The 18,692-nt window shown below is 29.4% G+C and overlaps 3 protein-coding genes across 3 annotated transcripts; 1 reads left to right on the top strand and 2 right to left on the bottom strand.

Annotated features, from left to right (window-relative positions):
* Positions 1-423: 423 nt before the first annotated feature.
* LOC126848763 (uncharacterized) lies at positions 424-2,193 on the bottom strand. The gene is given in 4 exon segments (XM_050589931.1): positions 424-564; positions 687-1,217; positions 1,312-1,588; positions 1,668-2,193. Coding segments are annotated over 4 exon segments (1,062 nt in total). The 5' UTR covers positions 1,781-2,193.
* Positions 2,194-2,315: 122 nt separating this feature from the next.
* On the bottom strand, positions 2,316-11,137 carry LOC126848759 (serine/threonine-protein kinase D3). Its single transcript, XM_050589925.1, has 13 exons — positions 10,684-11,137; positions 9,594-9,877; positions 9,340-9,471; positions 9,021-9,226; positions 8,568-8,847; positions 8,334-8,488; positions 8,129-8,190; positions 7,820-7,949; positions 7,519-7,651; positions 7,120-7,299; positions 6,181-6,927; positions 5,948-6,033; positions 2,316-5,864 (listed from the first exon to the last, which is right to left on the bottom strand). Exons 2-13 carry the CDS (start codon positions 9,856-9,858, stop codon positions 5,751-5,753), a joined length of 2,490 nt encoding a protein of 829 aa, XP_050445882.1. The 5' UTR covers positions 9,859-9,877; positions 10,684-11,137; the 3' UTR covers positions 2,316-5,750.
* A 134-nt stretch (positions 11,138-11,271) lies between these two features.
* LOC126848758 (bifunctional glutamate/proline--tRNA ligase) lies at positions 11,272-18,679 on the top strand. Its single transcript, XM_050589924.1, has 13 exons — positions 11,272-11,423; positions 12,318-12,491; positions 12,657-13,084; positions 13,177-13,528; positions 13,630-13,801; positions 14,163-14,564; positions 14,655-15,123; positions 15,216-15,428; positions 15,799-16,404; positions 16,479-16,880; positions 17,012-17,403; positions 17,882-18,025; positions 18,394-18,679. The coding sequence occupies exons 1-13, from the start codon at positions 11,381-11,383 to the stop codon at positions 18,557-18,559; spliced, it is 3,963 nt and encodes a 1,320-aa protein (XP_050445881.1). The 5' UTR covers positions 11,272-11,380; the 3' UTR covers positions 18,560-18,679.
* Positions 18,680-18,692: the final 13 nt, after the last annotated feature.

The raw sequence follows: 18,692 nt of genomic DNA on the forward strand, positions 1-18,692 counted from the left end.
TAAGATAAAATGAGAGATTAAATTGTTTATATACATGTAACTCTATTCACAAAACTTATTATTGAAAATTGGGAACTTAATAATTTTATCATAAAACTTGTATAATTTTTAACTCTTTATTGTCTCTCATATAAAACATCTAAACATATTTCGACATTGGCTATAAAATCAGTAAAAAGAGAGAATTTAAAATCCTATTTTTAAAAAATAATAAAAAATAATTGAATTTTTTTCTTTTTTTTTTTTTGCAAAATATTAAAATCATCTTAAGCAGATTTATATTTTTATCACATATTGTGATAACTGCCATTTTGAAATAAATTTATTAGTTTGTGTCACATACATTTGTATTATTAAAAATTATGCAAATTTTAAAAGCAGAGGAAAGATATTTTAACTGTTCCCACTACAAAATATTTAAATTTAAAAGTCAGAAACGAAATTCATATTGTTAAGTATCCTAATGGCGTCGTCATCAAGATCGGTGGATCTTTTCCTTTTACCGAGAAAAACCGCAGCAGCGGTTGTAGTAGTCATAGGGGTATTCATATTTTTAAAGAGAAGCTGCAAAGATTGCAATTGTCAATAACATGCCCCAAAGAAAAGAGAGATACATTTATAGCGAAGTCCTATTTAAAATATCCTAGAAGAAAGAACAATATCGAAAAAAAAGAAATAATTCTTACCATAACTAATCGAACAAGATAAACTGCGAATGTAAGGAACGATATAGCGAGCAGTGCGCCTTCTATTGAAGGAAATCCTATAGAATGTTCATCGTGACCGTCATAGCCATGCCCATGATAATCCGCACCTCTTACTTTTCGACTTGACGACATAGTAGCGGTGAGACGAGATTCTGTCGAGGAATAAAAATGTAAGAGCTTTCAAAAAAATCATGCCACTTGACGATATATGTCAGGAGTATAAAATATTTTACCTATTTCCGACATTAATGTCTTTTCGAACATTTTGAGAAAGTGAAGTTTCCCTTCAAACGATACTGGCTGTGATTTCAAAGTACTATGAACATTCTTAAGTATGTCTATGGGCAAATATTGAAATATACCATCGTCTTTTTTCAGCGTGTAGTTGTAATATTTATCCCGTATCATTTCTTGTTTGTGCGTAGTAGTAATCGGCGATTGAGTTGTAAATGTATTAAATGTTGTATCCTTTGTCGATGAAATTGTACTATATTTGTTATTTAATTTATTCTAAAACATTAAAATTGTTTATAATATATAATTGTTTATAATATATAATATATAAATGGAAAAAAGTTTTGTTAAACGATTATCCTTTTGTTACCTCAGTCACAGAAATATCATCAGTTTTCGTTGGTGCGCGATGTTTACTGATCTCTGTAAAATTTTCGGCAATTTGTTCGGGAAGTAAATTCGATAATGTTGTCGACATTGTGACAGAATTTATCTTCTTAATCTCTATTTTTTTATCATCCATCGCATATGTAGGTTTAATGGGATACCCGCCGTAAGTTTGATTGCTGTTTCGTTGATCGCCGGGAAAATTAATGTCACCGCGTCTTGTAAACTTATAAAATTGATCATGCTGGACAAAAGGTATCCTTAAAAAGGACACAAAAGCGAGATTTAATTTTGGACATAATCTATAGACTAGATATAACATATATATCTACAGCTTACCTATAAATCTTGCTCTCGTCCGAGAATTGCGGCATGTCCACCCATTCTGCCAAATTAATGTTAAAAAAAAATATTATAGAACATAGAGTGCAAAACGTGTTACGCGCAAACATATTTGAGAACAAATGTTACGTTATTTTTTATTTTATTATATCGCCCGCAAGAAAAACACACTTCATCCTCATCCGCAATTTGTATCGTTTCTAATTGAGTAATATGCCAACTTTCCCAGCTCCTACACTTCTATGCTCCTTGCGCATCCGTAATTCAGAAACTGTCTGACAATAGGCAACGGATATGCTGCTGGCGACGCTATTATTTCCAGTAGAGATGTTCTGTTAGGATTAAAGAGAACGAAACGGTTGATAATGCTCATGCATCTGGAACAATTGTCATGCAAAAGAATCTGCGTTCTCGTATTTTTTTTTTATAATTTAACTCTCGTATATATATATATATATATATATATATATATATATATATATATATATATATATGATATCATATAATTTAATTTATTATAACTTGTATCTTTCACAAACTACTACGATGTCAAAATTTTTTCCGAGACAGAAAAATTTTTTATTTTGAGAGAAATGCATCGGGCGCGCGCGCAAAGTATAAATAATCTAGAGAAAAATGTAAAAATTGTGAAAACAAATCTCGTTATTTATTTTGTTCTTAAAAATAGTTATACATAGCTTATTTATGGAAAAATCGTTTTTATAAAACTTGCGAATTGGGAAAATGAACGCTTTCACGCTAATCACGATTCTCTATATAATTTTTCCGCCTATTATCTTTATATAATTGAAATTGCTTTACGCAATGTAAAGTTATGAAGAGAAATGCGTATATAGATCTAATCGTCAATGTCGCTAATTATTATTTATTCTTCATTACTGTTACAAGAAAAAGAGATTTGATAGTATATATAAATTGGATATTCTACGACATTTTAAGTACACAATAGCCGATAATTCACATTATTATTTAAATATTTGCATTTTGTAACATGTCTGTCTGTTTTTATGTTGGAATGAATGATGTATATATATATATATACATATATCACTTAATTGCGCTATAATATAGCGAATTTTTTGTTTAAATTATTAACTTTACTTAAAATGTGTGTAGAATGAAATTTAAGTCGAATTTATGTGTACAATTATGAATTAATATAAATTTCAAGTATTATATAAATATATTGTTACATATATATATATATATATATATATATATATATATATATATATATATATAAACATACATACATGGTTTATATATTCTGCCGTTAAACTACGAACGCGAAAAAGCATAAGATTAGCATATAATAATAAGAATATAAGAGTATTCGACAATAATATCTTTGTTTCTACATTAAAGTTTTTTTTTTCCTTTTTTGGAAGAAGGAGATTTAAATGCCTCACTAAGAGTATTGTAAATGCATTTTCCATGAGCAGAATGTTGATATCGTATGACTTATAAGTATATTACATTTGTGTAGCGTAAATAGATTCTTAAATATATATGTAATATGCGCATAAACATTGATCTACGATATACATATCTCTATATAAATAAGATTACAATAAACTTTTAAAAATTGTTATAAAATATAACAATTAATGCGCCTGTATTAACGTCTATTTGTATCTCTTATGTTATAAATATTGACCATCTTTTTAGTCATTTTCTATTATAATATCTATTGGATATCTCATATTTACTGTACTTAGGGAATGTAAAAACCGCACTGTTGCGTTACATGTATGATATAGGATAAAATAATTTTCTGTACTATTAATTGTAAAATTGTTGAAGATATAGGCCATATTTTAAGAGTTTAATGTTAATTCACGATTTAATATATATCCAAATCGAATATTTATTTCAGATCGAATATGTGGGTATGTGTCGCGTGCGTGCACGCGTGTGCGTATTTTACAGACTATAATATCTTTTCAAAGAAAATATCAATTATATCTTATTTTTATCAAATTTAACATATTTGAAACACATTAATTAATATATTAATAAATCAATTGGCAGGATCATGCAAAAACATTGTCGCGCGCGGATCTTTCTATTAAATTCTATTTTAAGAAAAATTATTGGATCTAAATTTTCTTTAAAGAGGCCACAAAATGTTCTCTAAATGAATATAAGTGTATAAAGAGATAATCAATGATCATTACTTGTTAATTAAAAATTATTTCAAGATTGTTTTTAAATTTATTTAACAAATATGATCAGATCTTTGCATTATTTTAATTTTAAAAAATTTGCATGCACTAGTAGAGTCCTATATTATGACATAGTCCTATATTATAATGTAGGGCTCTATGCAATAGTAATTTCTCTATTAATCCAAATCAACTTCATTTTTCTTGTATAGCTATAAAATTTGCATTATAAACGATTAAATTAATATTAAAATTCACCGATTGCTGCTAAAAATTGAGATTTATATATGTGTATAATACTATGTTATTGGTTTATATGTATACTGTTTCTATATACATATGTGTGTGTGTGTGTGTGTGTGTGTGTGTGTGCTGTAAGATAAATTTTCATAAAATTTCTAGAAATTTAGATAAAATCTTTCTTCTTTTCTTATAAAAAAATAAATTGAAAATGTCTTTTTCAAAATATGCATAATAAAATTATTAAAATTATAATATATAATATAAAGATAAAGATGTATAAAAAGATATATAAAAATATTTATATAAATTATACATTTTGCAACATAAATAATCTAATATCAACTAATATATAGTATTCTATCTATATGCTAGCACATTGTGCATCTCAATATTTCAGCAATTATATCTATATCTATACATAGAATATTTAAAAATAAAATAAAATTGAGATTCATACACACAAAGTATAAAAATGTCAGCCTTTCTTTAAAAATACATAATTAGTAAATTTTAAATTAGTAAATCTTAAATTAATAATAATCCATCTGAATTATTTAAATTCCAAAATGATTTAATAACTTGGCAATATACAATTTTAGAATATAAATAATATATAGGCAAAATTAAAACAAATATGTTGAAATTTAAGTAAGAAAAAAATATTCTATGCATAGGTTATAGATAGTTATGTTCATTATTATATTGTTATAAAAGCAAAAAATTTGCATCTCTTCTGTCTCGTTGCTTCCCTCAATTTATTGCTTAGAATGCAATAAATTTTATATTAAAAAGCAAGTTAAATCAATAAAATATATATTATATCAACAAGTACTTTGTTTCAAAATCTTTTAAAAATATGAGATAATAGTAGATGCATAAATAATTTTTATCAATAATATTTAGAAAATTCGAATCTCTTTATAAATAAATCAATATTTATAAGAGTAACAAGATATATCATAAAAAAAGTATTAACAAATCTAATAAAAAATTTGGAAAAACATATCTATAATTTGGAAAAACATATCTATAATAAAATAACGTTAGTCATATAGAGTCAAGTAATAAAAATGTGTTACATTACAACATAGCTTGAAGAGAGACATAATTTTAACAATTAAAATTTGATACATATATTTAAAAAGAAATATTATGTACTCTCTGTCCATTTACCAATCAAAATATTTATGATCAAATCTTTCATGAATCAAATATTTCATGAATAATAATGATCTATTATCTACATAGAGTTTATAAGTCTAGATCTATATAGAGTATTTTTTACTCATTTATATCATTACATATACTATATCGCGAATCAAAATTATTTTGTTAAGAATATAAGAATGTTAATATTATCAAAGTTTTTATGAATACATTTAAATATTAAGAATATTGAAGAAACAATAGATATATCCCAGAATGTAAGCAAACTCAAAGTATCGATATAGATCTCATTCTCTTATATAAGTACGGAGAACATAACATTCGGGATATTGACCGAAAAAGCTTGTACTAGTTTTCACGTACTTTTACGGAATCAGGCACGAATAAACCGCCGTAGAGTAGCTCGAGCACATCGAACCCAGCCTTTGTGCAGTGACAAAGAAGTCGGTAAAGTTTCAATGTTCAAAACAGACGAACAGTTCTGTCATGTCTCTTGATTACTATATGCCATCCAACGTGCATCATCGCTTTCATGAGTCAAGTAACGATAGCCAATTTTTTGCTCCAATTTCCTCAAATCGCACCATGTTTGATAATCCTTTTAAGTGGTAAGAAATAAATTTTTTATAATATAATTAAGATAATTGAATGAAAATAACGCGTGCTATAACGTATACTTACTTGTAGCCATACATGCTGCAAACTTTTATCTACTGTATATCTTTTTCTCTGCTTAACTTGCAAAAGATTATTAATCAAGTCAATAGCTGAAAGAAATATATATAGAGAGAAACAATGAATATTATATATTTTATAATATTAAAAAAAAATATATCTTTTTTTTTATATTATTTAATATCATATTACTCGTCGAAAGTAAATGGACGAAAAATAGTAGTAAAAGAATTAATTACCGTCATTTGAAATTTCTTTCCACGGAGTCGGCGGATACATGAAGGCGGCATTTTGAATCTGTTCGTTAATATCCTCTTCCTCGTTAAACGGGAATGTGCCACTTAATGACACGTAAATAATTACACCGACGCTCCACATATCTAGAGAACGATTGTAGCCTTTATTTCGCAACACTTCTGGTGCCAGATACGCCGGTGTGCCAACGACGCTTCTTCGAAAACTTTTTTCACCAATTATTCGTGCAAATCCAAAGTCGCATAGTTTTACTTGAGTGAAATCCGTATCACTGCTTAATAATACGTTTTCCGGCTTCAGATCGCAGTGCACGATGTTCTTGCTATGAAGATGTTTTAATGCGACCAGAATTTGGGTTATCAGAAATTTGGTTATTCTTTCACTTAGTCGTCCGCGTTCGGAACTCAAAATCATTTCCAGCATGTCACCCTTCAGCTTCTCCATCACCACGAATATTCGTTCTGGCGTTTCAAACATACGTTCCAGATTCACTACACCACTATGTGATAAATTTTGTAGAATAGCTACTTCGTTTTTCAATTGGGCTTCTTGTTTGGTGGGAAAACGTAATTTATCAATAACCTTTATAGCAACCGCGCGACCGCTCTTCCGATGAACACCCCCGTAAACTATGCCGAATTGTCCGGACCCTAAAACTTCATCCGGAAAGATTTGATACAATTGCGACATATCGGTAATGCTTTCCTCGGGTTCAGTAGATTCCTCTTGATCTACAAGTATAAAATGTAATTCCTTCTATCGCTTCTTCGAGAAACAGTACAATATATATCTTTATATACAAGTAATAAATTAAATAACATAAAAAAAATAATGTATAAAGTAACAAAAGAAAAAGGCGTACTAAAAGATTTTATGTTATTACTTTGCACAAAATATTATGATAGCAAACCAAATATACATACTAGTTGATACAGTTACAGGCATAAGTGCTTGTCTAATAGTAGTTTCCCATGATCTAGCTATATGAGCCCCGATACCGCTTTCGGGAGGAGAGACTTGGCCGCAATTCTCTCCATATGATGGATCCTCCCCGACATAATAATCAACATTGGCAGTTTTTAGTTCAAAGCAATGTATTACATCTATAATATAATTAATAATATAAAAATAGGCAATGTATATAAAAAGATGAATTGAAAAGAAGCTCATTGGGTTTGACAAATCTTAAGAAAAAAAAAAAAAAAAAAAAAAATTATATAATAGAAAAATATATATAAAAATATAAAAAAGTAAGATTAAAAGCAAGAAAAATGTATTTAAATTCAGATAACTTTTAACTTGTTTTACAAAAAAATACATACATGAACGAGGTGTTTTAGCAGTTTCAATTGCTGTAATTTCAGACAATGGTATTTCCTTGTAATATTTAGAACTATTCTCGTTCTGAAATAGCGTTATAGACTTTGTGTCAAGCCGCCAATAATGTTTCTTTCTCTGTAAAGATTCATATCAATGATTAATGAGATTTAAAAATAAATAATATAGATAAAGTTATATATAGACAAAAATTTTACAATATTTTTATCTATTGGATAAGTATTAATTTAAATAATAAATTGAAAAACAGGGATTAATTATTACAGTATTTTTATGAATACTTACAACTGGATCACGATTAGTGAAATGTACCATCCAACCTTCTTTTAATACTTTAGATCCTCGTCTTTTAGTATGTTTCACACTTTGTACTATTCGCATTAATGGAATGTTGTTACTCGGCGTAGAACTACAGCTTTGTTCGAAATATAGAAGGAAGAAAGAGAATACAATGTTATATAAAAATATATTATAAATAGAGCATTCTCCAAATGCGTGCGTTGCATTTAAGAAAATATGTATATGTTCAAAATATAAAAATAAGATTTAAGATTTTCTAGAAGCAAAACTGTATATTATATAGTAAAAATATACCTTGACGGTCGTGATTTATGATTTTCATCAGAAACAGCGTCGTCATTACTTTGTACATGATCCTGTAAGTATACAATTATGTTGGTAGCATTTTAGATTGTCTTTTTTAATATGTCTATTTTAATAACAATTGATAACAAATTTTACAACAAATTTTAATAAACAGAAAAAATTAATTGGGTAGAGAGAAGAGAGGGTAACCTACTGTATAATCATCGGGTATCTTATTCTCGTCATTTGTGAACGATACGTCTTGCGGCGGAGGTGACGATTCTGTATCACTATCAGCATCACCTTCTTCATTCCTAATATCACATTTGGTTTCTAATTCGCTGCTGACACCACTATCTGGATATTCACCTATATGCAAGCATTTTTAATCTATTTATCCTGTATGTGAAACTACAAAATATCTCTAAAACCATAAAAAGCATTTTACCTATATTGTCTCGCAAATTTTCTCCTGTACAGTCTTTAGGTATTTTATCCATACACTTTTTGTGCGTATTATATTGGCAATCTTTACACTGCAGGCCTTGTTTAAATATACCCTTTAATAATTTTTTACAGTGCCCACACACAGTCGGACGTGTATATGTATGTACTACGAATGTATGCGGAATTTTTATTCGCGTCGCAAGCTCTCGTTCAACCCAAACAGGCCGTCCTCCCAATGATGGTGAAGCAGACTGTTTTGGTGTCATTATACTTGGTATGCCCTACGAGATAGTATATATTATTTACATACATACATACTCACACACATACCCACACATAGCATTTCATAAATAAAAAAGAATAAGAAAAATATCGATTGCATTTATTTGTTTTTCCCAAAATGTACATGTTAAATAAAAAATCATAGTAAGAAATGATACGCTTTTGCTCATACCAATGTACTATTAGTTTGGCTTGCATTAGATGTACTATTTGAACTGTGATTATCATCAGTAATACTTGTCAGGCTGCTAGTGGAACCTTGACTCGGTGATCTCGGAACATTCAACATAGCTGAACTACGTCGTCTTTGACTCGCATCTTGGGAACAATTATTTGGTACTTTAATGACACATCTCTTGTGATAATTCATACCGCAACCTACAAATATACACAAAATAAGTCTTATAATTATTAAATCACAAATATTATGACAGCAATATATAATATCTATGTATAATACAACTAATTTTATTCATTTATCATAAATTTACCTTCACATTTGAGACCTTGTCGAACAAGACCAAATAACATTTCACCGCAAAAATCGCAGAATGTTGGAACTTTGTAGGAATGTACTGCTAAAGCATGAGGTCGAATAGGAATGTATTCACTTGGCACTTGTGCTAAAATATTAAAAACAATATTGTATAATTATGTAAATTATATATAATCTGTATGTTGTGTCTATATGCTTGTATAAATAATCAAAACTTGCCAAAGCTGCAATTTTAGAAGTAAAACTTACCAGTTAACACAATTTCAATTAGTGTTTCGTCAATTACTTCTGCAGCATTTGTAATAAGCTGTAAGACATTTGTAGAATTGTAATCATGCTTAAATAAAATTAATCTCTCAAATAGATGATTTAAGCCATGCTCTGGACACTTGGTGTTTATAAAATCACAGGCGAGGTCTTTCAGAGTCTTAAGAGTAAGTGTGCTACTGTCAACTGTGACTGTGTCACGTGTCAGACCAAACTGGAATAAAAATGTAACTTCTGTTCCCTCCATGACGCTTTGCGATTCTTTCCTGTAAAAAAAAAAATATATATATATATATATATAAATTTATAACAATTATATTGTATAATTATATAAAATTGTTTAAAGAATACATAACAATATATTTCCAAATTTATTTTAAAGTGTGATAGATTTTAAATAATTTATTTTTTTCTTATTATTAAATGTAAAAAAAAATATTAATAAGAAAAACAATCACACAATAAAAGACTCAGAAAATGAAGTATTATTTTCAATAAAGATTGAATCAAGATATCAAACAGATGTTTAAAAAAAAAAAAAAAATTTGAAGCACACATATATAATGAAAACTGCGCAAATTGCAAATTATAAATATGCAACAATATGCCAGAATATAAATAAATTTTTATTATATTTTATTTATGGGCAAGCATAATCATAATTATTTATTAGCTTGTCATAATGCCAAAAAGAAATTTCCACATAAGACAATCTTATTTCCGATTTACGCTGGTCATTTCTCGTGCTAGAAAATTATTCATCGCTTTTCGAAAAAATAATCAAATGACGGACGTGCCCCAACAATCCGGGACAATCTGACGGAGAAGGATAATCTTTTTTACGGCAACCTAAAAAAGTATCCTTGATGACGCGGCTTACCCGGCAAAAAGAAAATTTCGTAATCGATCTATAATACCTATATATTTGACATATTGTGCTTCGCGTAAATTGTCATGAAACAAGTTTAGAGAAATAGAAAGAGCGAGAAAGATAGCGATAAAATGCATGCACACAGAGGATCGCTCGACACATTCTGGACTCTGCTGGAGAGAGAATTGACTCTTTACATACTTGTTCGTGCGCTTGGGATGAGCTCGGATTCAGATATATAACGCGGCTGTTTTTCTTCTTTTTAGGACCGCAGTGACGGCGGTGGCATAATTGACAAAACGGTCGTGAACCAACCAGCCAGCGGTGTCATACCGTAATACATGCACGGCGTCAAGTCCATACCTGACACACATTCGCCGATGACATTTTACAGTTATCTCCAGGTAACCGACCTATCTTGACGTAAACCTGACCGATGTGTGTGCGTCAGCCAGTCGGGCTATCGAGCCAGTCCAGTAATCCGTTGTGGCTATTTTTCTCATTTCCGGATCCCTATAATTAGCAGCGCTCCGATAAAGAATTAATCGACTTTTTACTAATTGGCTGAGATTATTTTTGGCCAAAAATGGCGGAATTAATTAAAGAAAGCTTTTCAGGATTCCCTTCCAAAATTTATTTCCTGATGTGAGTAAGTTTAATTGACCAATCAGAAAAGAAAAACAGAAATTTCTTTGTCCTCATTGGTCAAATTTCAACTTCAATGCGTAGTCTGATACGGGCTTTACATCTACCTGTCAAAATCTTGTCAATGGATGTCTATGAATTTTATCTCTATGGTGTTAAACCATATGCCATGCCATATGTGGAGTGTGGTTCGTCGATGCACGTGTATCTTTATTTGTTAAAGTGAAAAGTTTAGAAAAAGAGCGCGGTAATAATGGTACTTTCGCTAACAATTGATTCCAAGTCTCCTGAGATAGGTATAATGCATTTTTTCATTTAATTTCTAACATTTTTAATTCTAAAGTAGAGAGAAAGAGAGAGATAGCGAAAGCAAGAGATAGGTTAATGTATTCTTGATGTGAATATCTACATTATTTTTCTTTTTTTCTTTTTTCTTAAACTTCTGTGAGTTTTTTTTTCATCATTTAATTTACTTCAATATTATAAATTTTTATAATTTCTAGTTTTCTTGTTATTCTATATTTGTTGGAAATATTGTCGTGCATCTTGAACAATTTGTCCTTTATTTTGTTAACGTTAAAAATTATTTTCAATTATAATATTTTATTGAATTTGAAAAAAAAACATCATTGAGTATTTATACACATGATAAGATGTAAAAGATTATACATTTTATTAAAAGAAATCAATTTCTTCATAATTTTATTATACATATATTTAGTTTTTATTGTTTCATAAGCACAGTATATATTGTTATTTGTTATAGGAATACATTTATTCTTAATATTTTTATGTAAACTTAAGAAATTTTTTGAAATACTTTGAAAATATAAATATGAGATAAACTATATGCTAAAACATAAAATCAGCTCTACATAATTATAACTGCACAACATTAATTGTCGTTTCATCAATTGTACTCGGATATTTGGGTACATATTTCAAAATATCTAGTATCTAGATATTGATATTCTACTTGAAAAATAATTTAAAATATAATATGAATTATTTCATATGTAAATTAATATTTTTTATTGAAATATATTTCTTATAAGATAAGTTAAGACAGATAGTATGTAGATGTAAAACTACTTGTTACTTCTTTACTAACATTATACTATATAGTATTGTGATTTAAAAGATGTAAAAATTATGATCTACATTACTTATATTTTAACTTTTTTGTATAGAATTACTGATAGTGACTGAGATAATTCGAACTGAAAATGAGACAGATATAGGTATAACATGGAAAGATTTAAAGGAAGATTATTCTTCCTTATATGATAATGACACATTATTAGCACAATGTAGTTATGGCATTAATCGATATCTTGCAAGAACAATAAATATTGGACTTTATGGTAAGAATTTGCAATTTTATGTAGCATGTCAATTGTTGAAGCATACAAAGATCTAATTGTTAATGTTAATGTTATTTCTTTTTAATAAAAAGTTTATGTTACACATTAAACTAAGATATACTTTGGTTAAAAATATATAATTTATTATTTTATATTATACATCAGGTGGTACTTCTCCTTGTGAAAAAACACAAGTTGATCATTGGATATCATTTGCCATTGAAAAATTGGCTGATATATCAAAGACAAAGGATAATTTGAATTATCTTGATCATATATTATTAACACGCACATGGCTAGTCAACAAAAGTTTAACATTAGCCGATATTCATGTATTTTGTGCTTTGTTAAGCCAACAGTACATAAAACATTATGGAAAAAGTTATGATAACATTACTAGATGGTATAAGCATATGGAATTACTTTGTTTTGTTAAGAATGCATTGTTACTCGTAGAAAAATCTACGTCTTCTCAAACAAAAGATTTAATAAAAGAACGAAAAAATGAAAAGAAAGAACCAATTGCTAAAGAAACAAAAACAAAGAAACAGGAGGGTAAATTTATTGATCTACCTGGAGCTGAGATGGGCAAAGTAAAATCATATAATACAATTATATAAATTAATGTGATCTTTAAAAATTTTGTAATAACTTGTAAAATACACTTGACACTTACCTTTTGTAGGTAGTGGTAAGGTTTCCACCTGAAGCAAGTGGTTATCTTCACATTGGTCATGCCAAAGCGGCTCTTTTAAATCAGTATTATGCTGAGACTTTTCAAGGGGAACTCATTATGAGATTTGATGACACCAATCCGGCAAAGGAAACTGTAGAATTTGAAGAAGCTATATTGGAAGATTTAAAATTATTACAAATTAAACCTCATAGATTTACGCATACCTCGGATTACTTTGAGATATTAGAAGGATATTGTACTAAACTAATCGAAAATGGTATGGCATTTGTGGATGATACACCAGCGCATATTATGAAAGAACAACGCGATCAAAGACAGAAATCTAAAAACAGAACTAACTGTAAGTAATCATTTTGACAAGAAGAACTTTTTTTTACATGTACCGTTAATTCTCTTTGACAATTTTTCAAATGATTGCTTGTTTCTGTCCTATTTTTGTAGCTATTGATACAAATCATCAGTTATGGAATGAAATGAGACGTGGTACCTCGCGTGGTCTAGAATGTTGCGTTAGAGCAAAGATAGATTACGAGTCAACAAATGGATGCATGCGCGATCCTACAATTTATCGTTGCAAACTAGAACCTCATCCACGTACTGGAAGCAAGTACAAGTGTGTATATGTTTCTTGAATTTTTAGCAAAAATTTATTACATTTCATCTGTGGGAAATGTATGGCTAGTGATGACACAATTAAACATTGATTAACTTGAAAATATTTTATCTCTCTTGTGTATATATTTTATTTATTGATCTTTTTGATGGATTAGAGCTTTATTTTCAAATCATATATAATAATACAATATTCTAATTTTGTTATTTGTTGAGATGGCTTTAATAAATATGTCATAAGTTAATTTATATTAATTTTACATTTAAGAAGTTTGTTGGTTTAATGATATTTTATATATATATATATATATATATATATATATATATATATATATATAAATCTATTAAATTATTTCTACTAGGGTGTATCCTACTTATGATTTTGCCTGTCCAATTGTTGATGCTATTGAGAATGTTACTCACACTCTGCGTACAACAGAGTATCACGACAGAGATGCTCAATTTTATTGGATAATCGACGCCTTAGGATTGCGTCGTCCGTATATATGGGAATACTCACGTTTAAACATGACTTATACAGTATTGTCCAAACGGAAGTTGACGTGGTTTGTAAATGAAGGTTTAGTCGATGGATGGAACGATCCGCGAATGCCGACTGTGAGAGGTATTCTGAGACGGGGAATGACAGTCGAGGGTTTGAAACAATTCATCATCGCGCAAGGTAGTTCTAAATCTGTAGTCTTCATGGAATGGGATAAGATATGGGCTTTCAACAAGAAAGTCATTGATCCGATCGCTGTCAGGTATTTTAAATACTGTTAAAAAAATCTAACATGATACGATATAGTAGTATAGTCAGAGATATAATTTTTTCAGCATGTATATAATTCCAGATATACTGCACTGGATTACGAGAAATTGGTAACAGTTAATGTAGTAGATGCTAAGGAAGGGTGGTTGGAAGTGCAAAATCATCCTAAAGATCCCTCCAAAGGTACCAAACAAGTGCGAATAAGTCCTAAAATATTGATAGAAAGAGATGACGCTAAAGAATTAGTTACGGGACAGAATGCAACCTTCATCAATTGGGGTAATTTAATGATAGAAGAGATACATACAGACCAGTCTGGTAATATTATAGACGTGAAAGCGCGATTAAATCTGACGGACAAAAATTACAAAAAAACGTTAAAGATTACATGGATAGCTGCACCATTGGAGGAATATGAAGACACTCAAGAAGATAAACTACAGTTAAATCCTACAATAAATTGTTATGCTGTTTACTTTAATCATATTCTGAATGTATCAGTCTTGGACAAAGATAACGATTTTAAAAACTTTGTTGCTAAGGATACAAGGGTAACATATCAAAGAATCTTATCTATTTACATAAATTATGCTGCAAATTGTGTTATATTTTGTCATTTGTATCATAAAATTTTTATTTCCAGAAAGAAGTTAAAATGTGGGGTGAAGCAGAAATGAAACGTATAAAGAAGGGAGAGATAATTCAGCTTCAGAGAAAGGGCTTCTTTATTTGTGATGTTCCGTATGCACCTATAAGTCCTTACTCATTGCGTGAACAACCTGTTATATTGTTCCATATACCAGACGGACACACAACAACGCCTTCTATTACGCCTACTATATCACACAAACAATCGGTAACAAAAAATATTTTCTCAATTATTTATAGAATATGTAGTTTATGAATATATATATAAAAAAAAAAAAAATTCTTTTGCAGCTATAAGATCATCAAAATCGTATCAAGATATAATCATATTTGAAAGAATAATATTTTTTTATATATTATTATGTTTATATATTAAAAACAATTTTTAATACAATCGATAACAATAAAAATATCGATATTAACAAAATGTGTTCTGCATGCAATGCTGCTCCCAGAGTAGCTTAGTATTAAATTTATTAAAATTAAGTAAATATATTCTTCCATTTCAAAATAATTTAGTTGCAAAAAAACGAAGCACAAAGCGAATAAAATTAAAATTAAATTAAAAATTGTTTTAGGGAGATAATACACAGCGCAAAAAAACAAATGAAACAACTACGGAAAATGAGAAAACTAAATTAAAAAAATCAGGTCAGAATTCTGACAAAAAAAAATTTACTGAAGAAATAGATTTACCACGAAAGAAAATGAAAGAAAATGCAAAAAGCGCGACCAATAAGGATATAGATTCAGGTAAAACGGGCACAAGATTAGGATTGGAAGCGAAGAAGGAAGAAAACTTCTTCGACTGGTACTCGCAAGTTATCACAAAAAGTGGTATGATTGAATATTACGATGTATCCGGCTGTTATATTCTTCGTCCGTGGAGTTTTGCGATTTGGAAGGTAATAAAAGAGTATATCGACAAAGAGATAACAGCGCTCGGTGTTCAAGAGTGTTATTTCCCAATTTTCGTGACTCGTGGGGTGTTAGAGAAAGAGAAAACGCATATAGCGGATTTCGCGCCGGAAGTCGCATGGGTAACAAAATGCGGCGAGTCGGATTTGGCAGAGCCTATAGCTATACGACCGACTTCGGAAACTGTCATGTATCCAGCTTACGCCAAATGGCTGAGATCGGACACCGAATTACCGCTCAAGCTCAATCAGTGGAATAACGTTGTGGTATGATCATTATCATTGTTAATACAATATCTAGATGATTTCGCATTCCAATTGTTTTATTTTCACATTTATAGAGATGGGAATTTAAAGATCCTAAACCATTCTTACGCACCAGAGAATTTTTGTGGCAAGAGGGCCATACCGCATTTGCTACCAAGGCGGAAGCGGAGGAGGAAGTATTGACTATCTTAGATATGTATGCCAAGGTTTACGAGGATTTATTGGCGGTCCCTGTTATCAAAGGTCGCAAAACTGAAAAGGAGAAATTTGCGGGAGGCGATTATACGACTACCGTCGAGGCGTTTATTTCGACCAGCGGTCGCGCGATACAAGGAGCAACGAGTCACCATCTGGGACAGAACTTTTCCAAGATGTTTAACGTTCAAGTGGAAGGTATCGCGGAAGGAGACGAAAAGACATTTGTTTATCAGAATTCTTGGGGCTTAACTACACGGACGATCGGAGTCATGATAATGGTTGGTAAAATTAAAAATTATTGTTATATTACACATGTAAATATATGTAAATTAAACATTTACTCTTGTGCATTGCTTTGTCTGTATATATATGTAATGCGAATATATTTATGCTTTATACTTATTCACAGGTACACGGAGATGATAAAGGTTTAGTGTTACCACCATGTGTAGCATCTATACAAGGTATTGTTATTCCTTGTGGTATAACTGCAAATATGTCTACGATGAAGAAAGAGTTACTTCAAGGCGAATGCGTCAAGTTAGTCGATGAATTGAGTAAAGACGGCAAATTTAGAGTGAAGGGTGATTTTAGAAATAATCGAACACCTGGATGGAAGTTCAACCATTGGGAGCTTAAAGGCGTACCAGTGAGAATCGAATTAGGCCCGAAAGATATGGAGAAGAATGAAGTAACATTCGTACGAAGAGATAATTTACAAAGAACAACTGTTAAGAGAGAAATGGTAGCTACATCATTGGATTGCTTGTTAAAAGATATACAAGCACAGCTGTTGTCCAGGTAAATATCGCTAAAAATTGTTTTAAACAATAATGCATCTGCCATAGTAATTTGGTTGATAACTTACGGTTTTTTAAATGGGAAAACTAGCAAATAAGAATCAAAGCGCGGATATTGATGCGCGAACTTTTTATTAATCAATTTTAGTAATAAATATGTATTAAAAATATACATATCAGACCGTTTTCTGGTCCATCTTCAGCATAGATATCAATATATAAAGATTATATTGGTTTTTTAAAACTTGACATACACAATATTTGTTGTTGTAGTCAAATTTTAATTTAAAATCAATAATAAAAAAGAAAACTGATTTTCTTTTTGACTATTGATAAAATTTAATAATAAAAAGTTCGCGCACCAATATCCGCGCCTTGACTTTTATTTGTTTATTTTCTTATTTAATTGTTAGTACTCTGAACTTATTGCTGTTAAGAGCTTATTATTAAATTTATAGTTTTTTATTTACTATTTATAGAGCTAGAAAGAATCTCATCGCTCATATCAAGCAAGTAGAAAATTGGAGCGATTTCGGTGCCGAGCTTAATAAAAAGAATTTATTACTATCACCTTTTTGCGGCGAATCAACGTGTGAGGATAACATTAAAGCAGACAGTACAAGGTAATATTATTTTATATGTAAAAAAAGGAAATATTTTTTTATGTGCTTGTGATTTTTACAAATTATTCCAAATTATTTTAAATGCTACATACTGATTACTGATTATTTATTAATATATTGCAAATTTTCTTGTTAGTAATTTAAAGTTGAACATCAAAAAAGTATTTGTATTCATGATTTGAAAGAAAAGTATATCTATAGAATATTAATGGCTGTAAAGTTATATGTAATATATATAATATATTATATTTTAAATTGAATATTTAGAATATTAATATTTACATATAGAATATTAATATTTTTATAATAAATCTTTTCTATTTTTACTCACTTTTTAAATATATTCAAATATTTACGAATAATTACAGAGAGGGCGATAGCGGTGATGAACTTGGAGCATCAATGGGCGCTAAAAGTCTTTGTATACCATTTGAACAGCCAAAATTGACAAAACCACTGGATGAGATAAATTGTATTCATCATAGTTGTAAAAACAAAGCAAAGTTTTATACACTTTTCGGGCGTAGCTACTAAAACATAGATAAAAGAGATGTTCGTTTATTATATATTATAATTTATAATTTGTATACAACAACAAGGTTTGTTGGAATGGACTTTCTAATGTGAGTAAAATATGGAATTTATATAATTCAATATTGTGTCATTA

Source organism: Cataglyphis hispanica, chromosome 4, assembly GCF_021464435.1.
Source record: "Cataglyphis hispanica isolate Lineage 1 chromosome 4, ULB_Chis1_1.0, whole genome shotgun sequence".
NCBI classification, from domain to species: Eukaryota; Metazoa; Arthropoda; class Insecta; order Hymenoptera; family Formicidae; genus Cataglyphis; species Cataglyphis hispanica.